The sequence below is a fragment of the Hydra vulgaris genome, chromosome 06 (genome assembly GCF_038396675.1).
Source record: "Hydra vulgaris chromosome 06, alternate assembly HydraT2T_AEP".
NCBI classification, from domain to species: domain Eukaryota; kingdom Metazoa; phylum Cnidaria; class Hydrozoa; order Anthoathecata; family Hydridae; genus Hydra; species Hydra vulgaris.
The window spans coordinates 60,592,630-60,610,591 of NC_088925.1; the positions used below are offsets into that span (position 1 = coordinate 60,592,630).

General features: G+C 26.0%; 1 protein-coding gene across 5 annotated transcripts in view; it reads right to left on the minus strand.

The window, feature by feature from the left end:
* LOC136082050 (TNF receptor-associated factor 6-like) overlaps positions 1-10,500 on the minus strand; it is an 84,811-nt gene extending 74,311 nt beyond the window's left edge. For 2 of the 5 annotated variants that reach the window (XM_065800626.1, XM_065800629.1), the window contains exons 1-4: positions 9,655-9,910; positions 9,113-9,167; positions 8,655-8,759; positions 1,583-1,747 (exon numbers count right to left, since the gene is read on the minus strand). In XM_065800626.1, the coding sequence (XP_065656698.1) occupies positions 1,583-1,747; positions 8,655-8,759; positions 9,113-9,167; positions 9,655-9,845 (516 nt within the window). In that variant the 5' untranslated portion in view covers positions 9,846-9,910. Of the gene's footprint in view, positions 1-1,582; positions 1,748-8,654; positions 8,760-9,112; positions 9,168-9,654; positions 9,911-9,944; positions 10,031-10,319 lie in introns of those variants that run through there. The other 3 variants (XM_065800627.1, XM_065800628.1, XM_065800630.1) reach the window with 3 other exon arrangements.
* Between the last annotated feature and the right edge of the window lie 7,462 nt (positions 10,501-17,962).

A 17,962-nucleotide genomic window follows, 5' to 3' on the forward strand; every position in this document is an offset into this window, starting at 1 on the left:
CCTTAAAACTTTGCAAAGTGCAGTTTAAAACGAAGTTTTGTTTTTTACTAAAGATTGGAAGAAATATTTTCCAAACTAAAGGTCCCCGATATTGAATTTGGTATGTACTTAATTTAAGAAGGTTTATGGGAACCGCAAAAACCGCTTCTTTTATGCCTTTAAATCAAAGAAAACTTATAATTAACGTTTTTATTACATCTCATTCTTCTTATTGTCCATTAATCTGGTTGTTTCATACCAGAAAACTTAACAATCGTATTAACAGAAAATGCGAAAGAGCCCTTAGAATTGTTTATCAAAACAATCAATCTCGTTATCAATTTACATGTCTTGGTTACAAAAACTTTTAAAGTTTAATTGGGGCTTGCCCATAAATCGATGGAAGAAATATTTTTTTTGCAATACTTTCTAATTGGGAATATATTTGCATATAACAACGTACAAACCATGAAATACGCTCTAGAGTCCCTTTTACATTTGGGTTCATCAATTTGGAATTCGGGACCAATGAGTGGCAAATCAGCATTAACTCTGAAAGAATTTAAATAACAACTCAAAATTGTACTCAGAAACACTGTCCCAGCAAATTATGCATGACTTATGTCAAAGACATTGAAGATTTATAAATTCGTCTGTTTAATTTACGCAAGCTTTAAATAACTCGTTATTTTTGATTTTTACTACTGATTTATTAAGTATTTTTCTTGAATTTTTTATAACTGTTTGAGTTGACTTTATTTAGCCCAATATAGAGCTACTTAACTAGTATGTAAAAATGTCAACTATAAAAAAATTGCAAATAAATTATAATAATGGATCAGCAAACCACCAGCAAGGCTAACAATAAGTCCATCGTAGTCTACTATCAAGTTTCCAGGAGAGTGAAAAGAGTTTATATTTATATTTGGAATTTGTCATTAGTATTCAATTTAAATTTCTATTTTTAGTATAAATGTTGATTGTTATTTGCGCATGAGTGATTGTATCAACATTTACCCTTATATAAGGTTATTCCAAGTCAAGAAAAAATATTTTTTATCAAATTGAATGTCTTGAATGGGTCATTTTGAAGAAATTGGTTGCATTTTGCAACTGCAACTTCTGCTTTTTTTTTTTTTTTTTGTATCCCCTGATGGATAAAACCTTTCCATCAAAAACACAAAGAGAAAATGTTGTTAAATCATTTGAATTTAGAGTTTAATGAACATGTACAACTACGGCGTGTGCAGTTTAAATTTTACAATAATAAATTTACCACTATTATTCTGCCCATATTAAATTATTTACTTAATAAAAACTTACAATAAAAACCTTTTTTCCAACAAATTAAAAAACTTTATCAAAGAATTAAAAAACGATATGTTTACTTGTAATTGTATAATGCGTATAGTTTCATTTTTTTGTAAACAAACTTATTAAAGGTTTAAAGTTTATTTTTTTTATAGTACAACTTATTTAATAAAATGTTCAAATTTTAAGAATGGCTTTAATAGAAAATAAAACTTTGAAAGAAATAAATAAAAAACATTTTTTTGGAAATACTAAACAAATTTTTAAAGATTAAGAAAAAAAATGCTTTTACTTGCTTTTCAAAAAAAAGAATCTTTTGATTGCAATGTTGACAGGTAATCGAACGATAAATGCATTTTGTTTCCATGTGATCACATAGTTCTTTACTCATAAGTGAAGTAGAACAGCGTTTGTTGAGGCATTTTACTTCTTGATATTCACAAAATATTAAATGATTCTTAAATAGAAAAACATTTAAATTATTGTAAATTATTTTAGAATAACTTTAACTTATAAAACTGTTTGGTTTTTAAAATGCTGCTAATAAGCTATTTCCTCAAATCATTTTAGCAGTTCTTTTTTGTATCTCATTAGAAATTTTTTAATACAGGTATCACTGTAAAATTTTATTATAAGACACATTTTAACAAAAAAATAAGTTTATTTAAAAATATTAAAAAATTACTTCAAATTTTTTGCTAAAAAAATTTATATATACGTGTAGCTGACTTAAAGGTAGTTCAAATTAACCAATTAGTTTGTAATAGTGGAAGGCTTAGCTTGGTATTGTAAGTCTTTTTTAAAGAGCTTGGTTTTATTCCAGTACTTTAAAGTACTGCCATTTCTTGTTTTAATACAAGTCAAAACTTTTTGACGCAATGACTTACTACTTATGTATATAAGTAGGACGATCACTTATTATTTATATAAGTAAGTAATTTTTAGTAAGCCATACTTATGTAAGTTAGAGGATGAATTACTAATTACTAATATAAGTAGGAGGGGATGACTTAACAGTCATTTAGTATTACCAGCTGCAGAAGTTATATTTAATGTCATTTCTGATGATTCTTCATCTTTAATTTTTTTCTCATTGGTTCGGCAACACATGTAGACTCAAGTGCTGCTTCTACTTTTTCATGTAGAAATAAACGTAAGTAAACTTTATGAGCTAATATAGATATTTCATTGTTGTTAGGGTATTTAAAAAGAATATCTGGTAACTCTGAATCTAATTTAAAGTCATTTGAATTATATAAATAGCATAGTAAACCAGCAATAACATATTTTTTTTTTCAGTAATTCACTCAGAAACAACAGTAAATAACTTTTGACCATGTTAGTTTTTTATTTTTTTTAAATTTTGTTGTAAAAAAAAATTATTTGATCAGATTTTATCAGATCACAGTCTCCTTTTCCCATGCCATAGCACTTAATTTTATTACATTAAGAGCCTGAACAATATCAGAGATGCGTGTTTTTTCTTCATATAAAATCAAATCTGTTATAGTTATATTGACAAGAGTTTTTCCAATAAAGTTTTTTTTAATTTTTAGAATTTTTTTAACTTACTAATAAGAAAATTAAATCTTGTTTTAGTAACAAAAACAGGCTAATCCTAATCCTTTTGTTACAGGCTAGTAACAAAAAACAGGCTAATCCTCAATATGATCGACAAATTTTTGAAAGTTTAATTTTCAAGTAGTAATTTTCTAAACAGTTTAATAATTTTACGAAGCATTTCATTATCATTAGAACTGACACTTTCATCATTTCATCATTCTTCATTGTCTTTATCAATAGAATCAGAAAAAGATTCTTTACCTTAATTTGCTTCATTTTTAAGAAGTTCTTATTCAGTTTTTTTAATAAGTGAACTTTTTTTCTTATAAAGAGATCACATACCCAAGATAAACTCCATGACAATAGCAAAGATGGTGGGTAACTCCTAGTTCTTGTCCCATTTTTTTCATAACTGATGCACTATCAGTTATAAAACACAATCAAATAAATCATTGACCAAATTCAAGCCAAAATCACTTAACTTTTCAATAACAATGTTAACTGTTCACACTTGTCTAAAAATGAGAATAATTACTCCGAAAAGCACCGGAAAAAACTTTTGGTGGGAACAATATACACACCGTCCTGATAAGAAAAATCCAAAAATTGAAATCTTTTATGACCGTCCAAGAAAAAAATTCAATTTAAAGTTTTCTGCATTGTCCAAAAAGTTTGCAAAATGGTACAATATGTATCTTTGGAATAAAATCATAAAAAGAAGTTAGAAATTGTATTAAAAGCATTTTGTTATATTACAAAACCCTAGTGAGTAATATTTAATTTTAAACAAGTGTTTGTAATTTAAGGAAAAAGCAGTTTTTGTCAAGTGTTAAATCCTGCATGACAACTTTTTTTTAACTTTAATGCAAAAATGCCAAATTCTATTAAAAAGCATGATGACTGTAGGAAAACAGTTTGTTACCTATGTTTGAACAAATTTGGACTCAAGAATTGACAAGTTTTTTGATTGAACAAATTAAGAAATCAGTTTCATTCACACTTGACTTTTCTGACTCACGAATTCCAAGTGGAATATTCAATACCTGCAGGGTTCTTTTAGGAAAAAAGTGCAAAGGTGAAAAAAGTGAAAATGTGGCTCTCCCACAACTTTATGATTTTACAGAAGTCCTGGTTAGACCAGAGAGACGTGGTCAGCTTTGTTATTGCATTATTTGTCAAATCGGTTATTTGAAAGCACTTCATAAGCACCCATTAGACAAATCAGAAACTTCAGGAGCTTCACAAAATCAAAGAAGATGTTAAGACTGTCTTACACTTGTTGCAAGAGGAGTGTCACATCAGTGCAATTAATACACCTTTAGAGAAAATCTTAAAGAACTTGCGTCAAAGGATCCAAAAGCCAGTGAACAGATTGCATCGACTGTTATCTCAGCAAAACAGTCCTCGCCTCATGGAACTGTTAGAATTGCGCAAAGCGATGAAGGCCGTCCCATGCCAATTACTCCAGGTAAAGGGAATCTTGCCTAATAATTCAACAGTAAAAGTACTACATAAAATGTTTTGCATTTTAATAAGGCCACGCTTTTTAAGTGTCTCAAGTTGTTGTTTTTCAAATTTCTTTCCTAAAGCTCTTTTAAACCCCAAGACACTGTTTGGTGATGTGCCACTTCTACGAGCTAAAGATCTTGTCTGCATACAAAACAACACTGGACTGTCTAATAGCAATATCAAAAAACTTGCATCTACATTAAACCAAGTCACAAATGCAAAAGTTGTTGAGCCAAGATTTAAAGAAAAGTTTCTCGACATTGAAAAGCAATTGGCAGACCAGTTCTCACACACATACATATCCATTTCAAATGACAAGCTGCAGTCTAGAAAACAACTTTTGGTTCACTGCAAAAATCTGTTTGAGCTACTGAATAATGTCTTGTTGCAACATCACGTTCAAGGTGACTACTTGGTGAAGTTGGGCATCGATGGTGGAGGTGGTTTCTTTAAAGTCAGTCTTGGCATTCAAGAAGAAGAAACAACACTTCCATTTAATTCACCACCAGATAAAAAGGCTGTGTTATTTCAAACACCCAGAGACAGAGACAGGAGCCAACTTCTCGTTGCATTTGCTGAGGATGTTCCTGAAAATTATGATAACCTCAAAAACATCTTGTCTTTAATTTTTCCAAGTGGAGTAGATTTTTATTTGTCCTCTGACATGAAGTTAGCAAACCTTGTTTGCGGGCTTCAATCACATGCCAGTTTTTATCCATGTACTTGGTGTGATGCGGATCACCGTAACTTGTCACAATGTGTAAAACACCGCACTTTTGGCTCAATAAGAAAGTGCTTTGCTTTATTTCAAGATTCAGGTATAGACCATTAGAAGGCCAAACAATTTCAAAATGTTGCTCATGTTCCACTCTTAGATGTGCATGACTCTACTTTTGTTCTTGACAAGATCCCACCCATGGAACTTCATCTTTTACTTGGTGAGGTGAACCATTTGTTTAAAAAACTGAAAGAAACCTGGGATAAAGCTGGTGAATGGCCAAAAGCACTTCACATCAAGCTTCAGCCATTTCATAGAGGCCAGTTTGCTGACAATGAGTGCCAAAAACTTTGAAACATGTTGATCTTCTTCAAAGACTTGCTGAAGAAGACTCAGCATTCCAAGTTTTTCCATGGATTGATAAACTCAGAAAGTTTGATGCAATTGTGTCCTCTTGTTTTAAAAATCAGTTGCAGAGTAACTATGCTGAAAAATCACACAGTTCAAAAGTTCCTTGCTTTATATGCCAAAGGCAAGTCTGACCTCTAAAGTCAACGCCGTTTTCTTTCATGTCAAGGAATTCATTGATCACAGAAAGAAATCTCTTGACCAGTACAGTAAGCAGGCCACAGAAGCATTGCATCACAACTTCAGGACGCATTGGTAAAGATTCAAGAGGCCAACAGACCATCCAGAATATTTGCGAAACCTACAAAATTGTCTAGTTGATTTCAACAGCAAGAACTTGTGAAAGCATTGGCTCCTCTTAAAAACCTATTGAAATTTTTAAAGAAAATCATCATTTTGAATTTTAAGTTCTGATTAAAATTAAAGGAATGCGCTGTTTTTTGTTAAATTTAATATGTGGAAATTTTCGATTACATAAGAAAAAACAACCTTGCATTTATTGAAAATAAAACGTTAAGAAAAGCAAAAATTGTTTTATTATGACTCTTAAAGCAGTCAGTGGAAATTGAACATTTAATTCTAATTATTTCAAGACCATAATAAAATTTTTATCTGAAAAAGGCACACCTTAGGTGTGCCTTTTTCAGATAAAAATTTTATGAAAATGGCACACCTTAGGTGAAAAAGGCACACCTTAGGTGTGCCAAGCAACGCAACACCTTAGGTGAATGTTGGGAATGTCGGCTCAACAACTCTGACGTTGTTTTGATTTTAGCCATACTGAATGTGCTGCACGGGTAGTTTCACCTGAAATCCACTCATCAAGAAAATATTAGGAATTTTTATTCCAGATAATTCTTTTTTATTGAAGCTCTTGAGTAATTTTTAATTTTATTGAGCAAGCGTAGTTCATAACAGTTACCTTTGTAGCATGTCGATTATCTGGGATTTTTTGCCCTTTCCAGCCATTAATAATATCATTACTATCAGCCAAAGTTAAGAAAGAAATACAATCAACAGCTGTTAAACAAGATAGTACTTTTTTGGTTTCTTACCTTTTTTATTATAATAGGCAGCAACACTTAGCTATATGTTTTTTGTCTTTTCTGAAACAATTTTAGTAGGAAAAACTTTATGTTTGTACTCTATATGACATAAATAGCCTAAAATCAAATAATGAAATTTAAGTTTGAATAAACAATTTTTGCACTTATATAATAACATTGTTTTACTTTCCAATAAAAAATACTTCCAAACATTAGAACGACTTTTTCCAGAAGTCATTGTTTATTGTGGTCAGGCTACTGTACTCCGCGATGTAAAAATATTATTTGTTAACATTTCTCACCATTACCGGAATAGTTGAAATAATTTTTGTTGTTTTTAAAAATATGCTTAACTTTCATTATAGCAACTAAACATAAATTTAAAAAATTATAACAGTGTCATAGATTTAAAGCAATAAATTAACTAATTAATCAATTATTTCCTAATCGATTACTTAATAACTGTTTACCACCACTACGAATATGCCTTCGAAAACCTTGAGTTAATTTGCTGTATTGGAGGTTGTCCATAAATTACGCCAAGCAATATTTAATAATTTTAAATCCCTTCCTCCTTCCACCTCTTGTAACAAACTGCCATGCTTTACTAACCCCTCTACCCCCTCCCCCAAAATTGGGCAACAATTATGTACCTTCCTCCCCACTTAAATTTGTTTCTATCGTTTAAATTAGGATAATAATTTAAGTTTTCCAAAATTTTTTTAGTTATCAAATGATTACATTACAATTAATGTAAAAATTACTATTTTTCATGTAATATTACTTCGAAAACCATAACTTTTACGCACGTAGAACTAATAACCCTACTTAAAAACTGTAATTTTTAGGCAAAATATATTTTAATTTTTACAAATGCCTTAGTATTGCCGTAGAGCAGTGAAGATCTTGTAATATAAGGCACGGCTGACAAGGGTGACAAGGTGACCAGGGTGAGGGATCATTTTTTAATAGGAGAACTAGTTTTTGAAATTTTATGTTTTATTTGAAAAAAGTTTTAAATTTTTTAGTTATTATTGTTGTTCAATTACAACTATATTAATTATTTTTAATTACATTTACTTATTTTTATTTTTATTATATTACCTATGTTTATAATCATAACTATAGTTATTATTGTTATTTAGTTATAACTATATTTATTTATTTATTATAATTTTTAAAGTTTCACCGAATAGCAATCAATTCGAACAAAAATTTACTGATATGGCCAAAGTCGCAGTGCAGTTATATACATGGACAACTTACACAGGGGAATATGGTAAGTAGATTGTACATATATTCTTTTTTGCACTCCTATAGTTTGATATAAAGTTGTATAAATCAACTAAATGGACACATGCCTACAGAGATTTAATTTTTGATAAATATAGAACTTAAATAACATCTTGTCATACTTCTAAAATTACTGTCGTAATTTGAAAAGTAACACAAGAAGTTATTTAAGTTATATATATAAAAAAAATAAAATAAAATAAAATATTATATGGTTAATTAAACCTGCCGTGCAGGTTTAATTAACATTACAACGATTTATTTTAATGCGTATTAATTATTTTTGTTGCTTTATAATAATTATTTTTTATTTTTTTATAGCTACATTGTTATATCATTGTTATTTTTTAATAATTATATTATTATTATTTATTTTCCTATGAATGATACATGATATATAGGCAAAATTATTGACTGATAAAGCCGTACACGCAGCGGAGTATACATAAATCTATTTAAATTTAAGTCAATTCAAGCCAATTTAAAAAGTTAATTTTAGTAAACTTCATAAAAATAGTTCCGTTTTACCGACTGAGAGTATAAAAGGTCCCAATTAGACGACTAAAAACGTAAATAGAAGGGGAAAAGAGGGGTGTGTGGGGTGTCACACACACCTTTCGCGCCGGTCTTGGTCACTCCTTTAATACGTAGAAAAGTTTTTCTAGACTTAAAATGTGAAACTAAAAAATTTTGCGTCACAAAATTGAATCCCTTTTCCCCTGAAACAAATTGTCTCAAAATTGCTGACCATTTCCCCTCCCACAATTGCCAGACGTAATCTTTAGACAACCCCTTCGATATTTTACAACCAAATTTAAATTACATACATTAATTGCTCTTAACTCTCCGGTCCATTGACAATTATTCAAGTAGTTGTTGCATTTAACCTTTAATTGCAGTATTACTCTTTCAACAGCTTTATCAAGAAAAGTCTATTTGAAAAAACATTATATCATTTTTTAGTCAGTAATATACTTTCATAAACACATGAACTTATTTATTTTTTTATAACTATATTTTTTTGCCGTTTAAATTTATCAATACAATAAATATTATATAACTAATAAAAATGGTCAGAGCATAAAATAGATATGTTTTGTCTAATCGCTAGTCCCCAAGATATAGTAAAAAACTATAAAAATTGGCAAATTTACAAATGATAAATGGTAATATGATTTTTAAAAGTAGAAAATAAAAAATAAACAAACAATAAAATATCAATAAAATGTATAAAAAGTAAACCATTAGACCAACGATTATAAGAAATAAATAAAAAAATAGTTACCTGCTCATATTTCAAGTTAGTTTTATCCAATGGGCAGATAAAAACTCCTTTGTTTCTAAAAAAAAATTTGATGTTTTATACATATGTTAATCAATTCGAAATATCATTGTAAAAAGTAGAAAATTTTGTATGCATAATAAAATACAATTATTTGCCTCTCTAAATCTCTCTATTTCTCTCTCTTTTTACATATATTCTTTATATATATTTAATATATATATATATATATATATATATATATATATATATATATATATATATATATATATATAATATATATATATATATATAAATATATTTATATATATATATATATATATACATATATATATATATATATATATATATATATAAACAAAAATATACAACATATATGTATATATATATATAAACAAAAATATATAACATATATGTATATATATATATATATATATATATATATATATATATATATATATATATATATATATATATGTACTTGATTAAATGTACTTTACAACGTATACCACAAAACTTTTTTTTATTTAACAGCAAAATAATACATTTTTCTTATTTCTTCTGAGCATGACAAACAAAATCGATGACCACACGCTGTTAAAATAGGTTCGCGAAGAGCCATTTTACACACAGGACATTCGTGTTCGTCTGAAAGTTCATGTAAAAAATTCGCATTGTATCCACCGAACCACTCCGCCATTCTTAAAGTTTTCTTTGCTTCTAAAAACGTTCGCATAGTTATCCGTTAAAACTTACACATTTTTTTTGACAAAAGTGTTGAACAATTTTTTTTTCTTTAATTTTTTTTTTTTATAGAAATAAAATTTAAACTTACGCTATTTAATTAATTTATTTACAATTTTGACATAGCATTCTGACATTTTATTAAAAATTTGTTTTCAATACAAAATCCATTAAAAATGCTTGAATTAATCAAATTTAAAACAGTTAATCCTTTACTTAATAAAGGTAATCCATTACGTATTTTAAATTAAATGGAAAAAGCAAATAAGTAACGATAAGTTTTTAAGTAACAATAAAAAGTTTTTAAATCGCAAATTTTATAAAAGCCACTGTAAATAACAATATTTTTGTAAATCAATAGTTGCAAATGTTATTTTATTTATATTATAATATATTTTATATATGTTAAAAAAAGTAGTAACAATAATAATAATAATAATAACAATATAATAATAGTAATAATAACCTTAATTGTGGTTTCACTACGCGTAGTTTGTGCTTTTTCTACGCGATATATACTTTCGCTACAGATTTGAGCCTTCTCCGCTTTTTATTTTGTGCTTTTTCTACGCAATGTTTTTTTACCGTTTTATGCTCTCTCTACATATTACGTTTGTGCTACTTCTACCGTTTTGTGCTTTTATTACAATTTAGTGCTTTCTCTACTTAATATTTATCGTTTTCGCTACCGGCTAAAAGTAATTATTATTTAATTATTTTGAAGAATTCTTTAAAAAAAATCAAAAACTTTTTTTTATTTGTTACAAGTTTTAATAATTTAATTTATTTGAATAAGTTTTATTGCTTAAACTAAAACTTATTTCTTGGAATCTCAGCAACTTACACGAATTTGTATGTTTATTTAATTGTTATAGATTCAGATGAATTTTGATCAAAATATTCTTATTGGTTTTGTGTTATCTTTAATAATATTTTGACTTTGTTATGATGTTTATTGCTATATTATATATATTTTTGTTTCATTGTCTCTATTATAAATAACTTTTTTTTCATACAGCTGCCTTTAATTTAAATAAGCCAAACAATCTTCAATAATAAACCTGGAGAGAATCTAACTACCTGTTTTCATTCTACAGCATTATTAATGTTTATTGTTATTATTGCTTATCAATGATGAGCAATAAAAACGTTAAATAAAAACAATATTATAATACGTTTCTGATAATACTATAACTAATTTATAATGTGCTTCTGATAATACAATAAACACAAATATATATAACATATATATATATATATATATATATATATATATATATATATATAATATATATATATATATATATATATATATATATATATATATATCTATATATATATATATATATATCTATATATATATATATATATATATATATATATATATATATATATATATATATATATATATATATATATAGATATATGTATATATATATATATATATATATTCATATATATATATATATATATATATATATATATATATATATATATATATATATATATATATATCTATATATATATATATATATATCTATATATATATCTATATATATATATATATATATATATATATATATATATATATATATATATATATATATATATATATATATATATATATATATATATAGATATATGTATATATATATATATATATATATTCATATATATATATATATATATATATATATATATATATATATATATATATATATATATATATATATATATATATATATATATATTCATATATATATATATACACTGAGGCATATTCGTTTAGACGCATCAATTTTTTTCTCTTTGTCTTAATTTTTTTCTATGAATTGTCAACTGATATGCATGCAAGTTATTATCAAAATAATTGTTGTGTTGTGGGCTAATAAAAATCACAAAAAATTTTTTTCTATATGTCTTTATTAACATGAGAGTATGTTTGATATACAAAAGCACATTTTTTAATTGGAATATACCTATAGACGCAATCAGGTTAATAACGGTAATTATTGATTTTTAATCACTTTTACACAAATAAATTGATAAATTTTAGTGTAGTTTGATCTTTTGCTCTTCCAGTATCATTTTTATTGCATTTTACGAAATGTCTAAAGGAAAGTATTTGACAGATACTGAAAAAATACAAATTAATTTATATCGTGACTCAGAAATCTCACCAGCACTTTCTATACGAGAAATAGCAAGAAAAATTGGAAGATCTGACCATGTTGTACGAAACTACATTGCAAAAGGTGACAATTACGGTGTAAAAAAAGCAACAAACGGCAACAAAGTATTAACAAATCGGCAAACTAATTGAATTCGCTTCGAAGCAACCAAAAATAAATCGAATGCAACACAAATAAAGGATAAATTATTATTGCCTGTCACCAATAAACATGTTGCACATATTCTATATATATATATATATATATATATATATATATATATATATATATATATATATATATATATATATATATATATATATATATATATATGTATATATATAACATAATAATATTATAAATATTTTTCTTTTCCTTATTTTTAGCAGTTGAAGTTCAGCAAGTGAAAGTTTTTAAGTAAATCAGCTTATACCATAGACAAAATTGAGAAATTCTGTTAAAATTTTTACCAAAAGAGATTTTGAAGCTAACGAAGTTTTGTTAGAATATATAGGTGAAGTTTTATCTCGTGTGAAAGCAAAACTGCGTCACAAAAAGTATTTCATGGAAAAAAAGGTTGTTTTATTTATGATGTTGATTTTGGTTCTGAAAGAGTGAGGCATGTAATTTTTTTGTAACATAATTTTCTAATAATGATAATTGATGAAAAATATTAAAAGGTTCCTTAAAAAATCTCCTAAATATTTGTGTTAAACTTAATTAATAATTAATGATAAATGATTAACAATAATAATATTAAATAAAAGCTGGAACAACTGTTTTTATAACAGTTCTGGAGTGTAATAACAGTAGATATTGCACTGTATCAGCTTTTGACTAAATAGATGTTTACTGCTTTGTTGTTGTTTTTAATTTTTGTTTAATAAAAAGTTTTTGCAAGTGTCTGAATTGTCTAGTTTATTTTTGAATAGATTTATTGACTCAGCTTCTATTATATCAATCGGCAGATTATTCCACGTGTGGACTATACGATTTGCAAAAAAATTAAATCTATGAGCGTTTTTGCAGAATTTTTTTTCATTAAACTATTGCTTTTAATGAATTTAAAAAATAATTTTATTTATTGAAGAAAATTCAAGTTTAAGAAGCTGATTTTCAATAAGTTATATTATGTTTAATAGGCTGCTGAAAAACAACTTTCATAAACTTTTATTATTATGTTTTTTTATTTATATTATTGTTATTGGGTGAGAATTTTATCGACATTCGATTTTTCAAAATGTCAAAATTCATTTTTGATATTTTAATTTTATAATGAAGTTTAGCATTGATGCCACTTTTTCATCGTCTTGTGGACGTTTTATTAACGATTCAGCTGAAAGGTTTTCAAACTTTCGGCCAAAATGTTGCTTGGTGGAAGGAAAGTACCGCCTTTTGTTTTTTTCCAAATGTTTCATTCCTTTGGATACTGTGCTGCGATATGATTATAGAGACAAAATCAATCAAAAATGGAGAGATTCTGTAAACTTTTTGTAGTTTATGCAATTTTTTGTTTTTGTTTTCATAAATAGATTTAATTTAAGATAATTAATTTTGTTGCTTAAGTCTTTCTCAATCCTAATCAAAAACCTATCTTATTTAGAGAGACTATTTAAAACCATTAACAGGTAATGGCTTATGAAATTCATTACTTGGAAAAGTTTACCCTTTATACCTTTTGCATTTCAATATCCTAGTTGTTTTCAATTAGTAAATAATTCTTTTAAGAGTGTAAAAGTTATTAAAGTTTATTTATTAAGTTTTATTTCATTTCCTTTTCAGCCTCTTAAACAACATTTGACAAAGGTGTTAGAGGTTTGTGTATATGTGCGTTTATTATAGGTGAATTTTTTATATATTCTTAATTTTTCTAAACTTATTAAAATAAAATTGCTTTTTGCTTTAAAGTTTTTGTTGTGTTCAAGTTTTAACCAGTTAGAGGTATTTTATTCTCACTTTTATTAATAAAAACTGTGTTTTTTAAAAAGAAAAAAGATGCAAAAAATTTTCTACATTATTCCAAGAATCTGTGTTTTTTTTTAACTTTTAATTTTTCCAGATTTCCAAAAAGCTTTCTGTAAATACTAATTTAATTATGTATTTTTGCAATGTTTTTTTTTTTATATCTTTTTCAGTCAAAACCCATATAAAATATATAAAATATTTCATAGAAATTAAGAAAGCTTAGAGCTAACTTAAGAAAAAAATAAAAGAAATAAGTTTTGTGTGTGTGTATGAATAAACACACACAATATATATTTAACCTAACTGAAATACATGCATATATATTTCAATTAGATTAAAATTTTTCAGGTTTAATTTTACTTTATAAAAATATAAACTTATTTTTATAAAATATTTCTATCTTTCAGGATGTAGCCTTGAAAGAAAAAGTTCTCTTGGAATAAAGTAACCTAATTTTGTCCCACTTTTTTTTAATTTTTTTATATAATTTATTACTTTTTTTTTTAACTTGCTTTAGACAGATTTAGAAATTTTGGGAGAGTATGTCAGACATGAGTTGAAAAGTGTTTTATTTTTTAAATCAAAATATTTCTAATATTTGTTAACTCTCTCTTACCTAATTGATTCGCTTTTTCTACTAAATGGTCAAATTTATAGTTTAATGAATCAAATGCATGAGCCCTTGTCTGTGTTATTCAAGGAATCAAAAGAAATATTGGTATTACATCAGTTGTAATTTTGTTTACAATATGTTGCTTGGGATAATTAAGCAATGTTAAATAATCAAATTATACAATATGTTTTAACATTTATGCCTAGTCTTGCAAACTAAAATCAAGATACGAACCAATGGTTTATTTATCTGACATTCTTCTTGTAAGGTAAAATTTAAAAATTAGTAATTTCTAAAATAGTTGTTCTTTAATTGTTTGTCACTAACTTATAATGAAAGTGACATTCTTTAGACCCTCTGAAGACAAAAACTGATGAGATAATTTTTATAATTTTATTATTGCTTAAAAGGATGCAATAAATATAAACTAAAATGCGTGACTGATTGTATGTGCAGAGTGAAAAGAAAAACCTAAAGATTGTTATAAAAGAGATCAAGACAATGAAGCAAAAGAATAGCAAGCTCCAATAATGTGGTTCAAGAGTAATTTTATTGCGTTCTTTAACTTGCAACCATTTTACTGAAAATTATTCTATTAACAACCTCTATAATTTTAAGATCCTTTAAAATCAGTGTTGAGGAGGTAATTGATTTGAGTTAATATAATTATATGTTTGTATGTGTGTTTATATATATACTAGCAGTAAGCAACCCGTAATACGGGTTACAGTTGCTCTGTTACTTAAATTATAGTGGTTGTTTTCCACTATTTAAAGTTGCGAAACCATAACTAATACCCTGAAAAAAAAACGCCTTTAAATTAAAAAATTAAACCATCTGTAAAATTAAAATAAATTCAATTATTTTAATTTTACAAACTAAAAACATTAAAGATAAAAAATCAAATAGATATAAGTAAATTGGATTTATATAGCTTTATAATAGTCTTGGCTTATAGTAAGTTTTAAAAGCAGTGTTTTCAATAAATTAAACTACCAATTAATTATTTTTAACAAATAGAATGTCGCATCATATTATAATACTTGAGTAGTGAATCAATTTAACTATATTTAAGTTTCATTGGTGAAAAACAAATAAAAATTCAATTAAAAAAGACAAAAACACACCAAGTATACAACAATATATAATATCAAAAATTACAAATTAAAAAAAAAATTACAAAATTAAAAAAAACTACAAGTAAGTCACCGAAGAAAAAACGGCAACAAAAAAGTTATAAATATCTTCACTGATAGAAGACATTCACAACCTTTTGGTTGCTGTTTTTTCTTCGGCGTCTCCCAACACCCCGGTATGGATAAGCTCTCCATTTAAAGGATGGCTCATCCATACCGCCATTACTTTGCCACTTATTGAAAGACCTCTCCGAGAGAGGCCCTGGGTGTTGGGAGCGATATCTTTGGTATTCCTCAAATGTTAATGTCTCTAAAATTACAAATAGAAGGATATAATAAAATTTAAAAATGTTTACAATTTTTTTTAATCAAAATATAAAGCATAACGTCACCATTTTCACAGGATGAAGAGGATGCTAAAAACAAATTAAAAAAAAGTAAATTAAAAAGAGTTAAACTTGGGAGAAGTTTAAGTTTAATAAAATTATGAGTAAAATGCAAACAGTTTAAAAATGTCATACTTATATTAAATAATTCTTTCATTTATTGCACATATTTTTCCGTAAAAAAAAATATAAAATTTAAATCACAGCCCTACCAGTTATGCTTCTACCAGACACTAAAGACAAAAAATATACCTTAGAATAATTGATAGAACTATATTTACATATAAATAAATATTTAACTATAATTTTTTTTACCTATTCCCCTCATTTCTTCCATGAAGTTGTCTGAAGTAAGAAAAAAAAAAACTAAAGCTACAACTAATAATAACTAATTTAAAATTAACTTTAAACTAAACCAAAAATAAAAAACTAAAAAAAACTTTAAAATTAAAATCTGTACCTTAGAAGACAAAGGTCGGTTATCCAGTTTTTTGTGCAAAATGAGTTATGTATGAGACCTTTTTAGTTTTTTCAGTATCTACATAGGTATAAAGGCTGTTTTCCTGCAACAATGTGAAACAAAGTTTGGTCAATATAAAGGGTCTGGTGTCCCCACAATATTCAAAGGAAAAACGTCTGTAGTTCAGAAATGACTTTTCACTTTTTTTACTTAACTTTATATTTTTCAAAATTATATTTCATGTGCCTCAAGACAAATTAAATAAAACATAAATTTAACCATCAAGAATAAAAAAGCCAATGAAGACTAATTATTTTACTATTTACTCTCTCCTGGACAATTTCTAAAATATAACAACTGACTTGGACTACTGAGTGTACAGATATAAATGCTTTATTTTAGTATACTAATCACATAATTTATACTTACTTTTTTTTCCAACTCTCCTAAAAGAAAAAAGAAAATAAAGCTTAAGTACTTGAAGTTTTAAAATTCCAGTTACAGTACAAATAAACAAATTCCTATTAACAATTATTTAATAGCAAAAACACTGACTTATTTCAGTCTTTAATTATTTATCAAAACAATAAAAGCACTTAAATGTATAGACGTTAGAATATCTACTTAACCTTTTTAAAAAAAATTTACTTAACTAATGTAACTAATACCTTTATTAGGTCTCTCTTGATCAACGACAGAAAATAAATTTTAATTAAACTAACTTGATGTAAAAAAATAAGAAGCTGTCTTACTAAGAATTTTAAATTTCTTCTCTATTATTGACAATATAATTTTAAGTTAAGTAACAAATGTAATTCAAGTATGTTAAAATAATTGTACGAAGTTATCTGTTGTGGCTGGTGCAACTGAAGTTATAACTAAATAAAAATATTAAATAAAAAAGCTATTTTATCTATCTTATCTATTTTATCCTGATGATTATGTTTAAATAAACAATATTTATTGATTCTTTTTAAAATAAACAACATTACTATTTGCTGTAAAATAAAACAAAAGACATTACTATTTGGATCAACTGATGATGCTACCACACCTAAATGACAAAATTTATTAAAATATATAAAACATATTCAATGCCTTAAAAGAACATTCAAAAGAAGTTTTTAAATCTACAAAATCTAAGTCCTTACTGAGTTCTACCTGTCTGTCTAAAAATAAAAAATGAGATAAAATTATATACAATAAAATTGCTAATGCTACATTCGTACTCAAATAAAATCTAAATGATAAAACTTACTTAAGTCGCTGTCAGCTTGCCTGTCTAAAAAAAAAAATTTATTCTCATTAATCCTAATCTATAAATAAACTTAATAATATAAACGATAAATACACTTGAACTAATATAAACTATAAATAA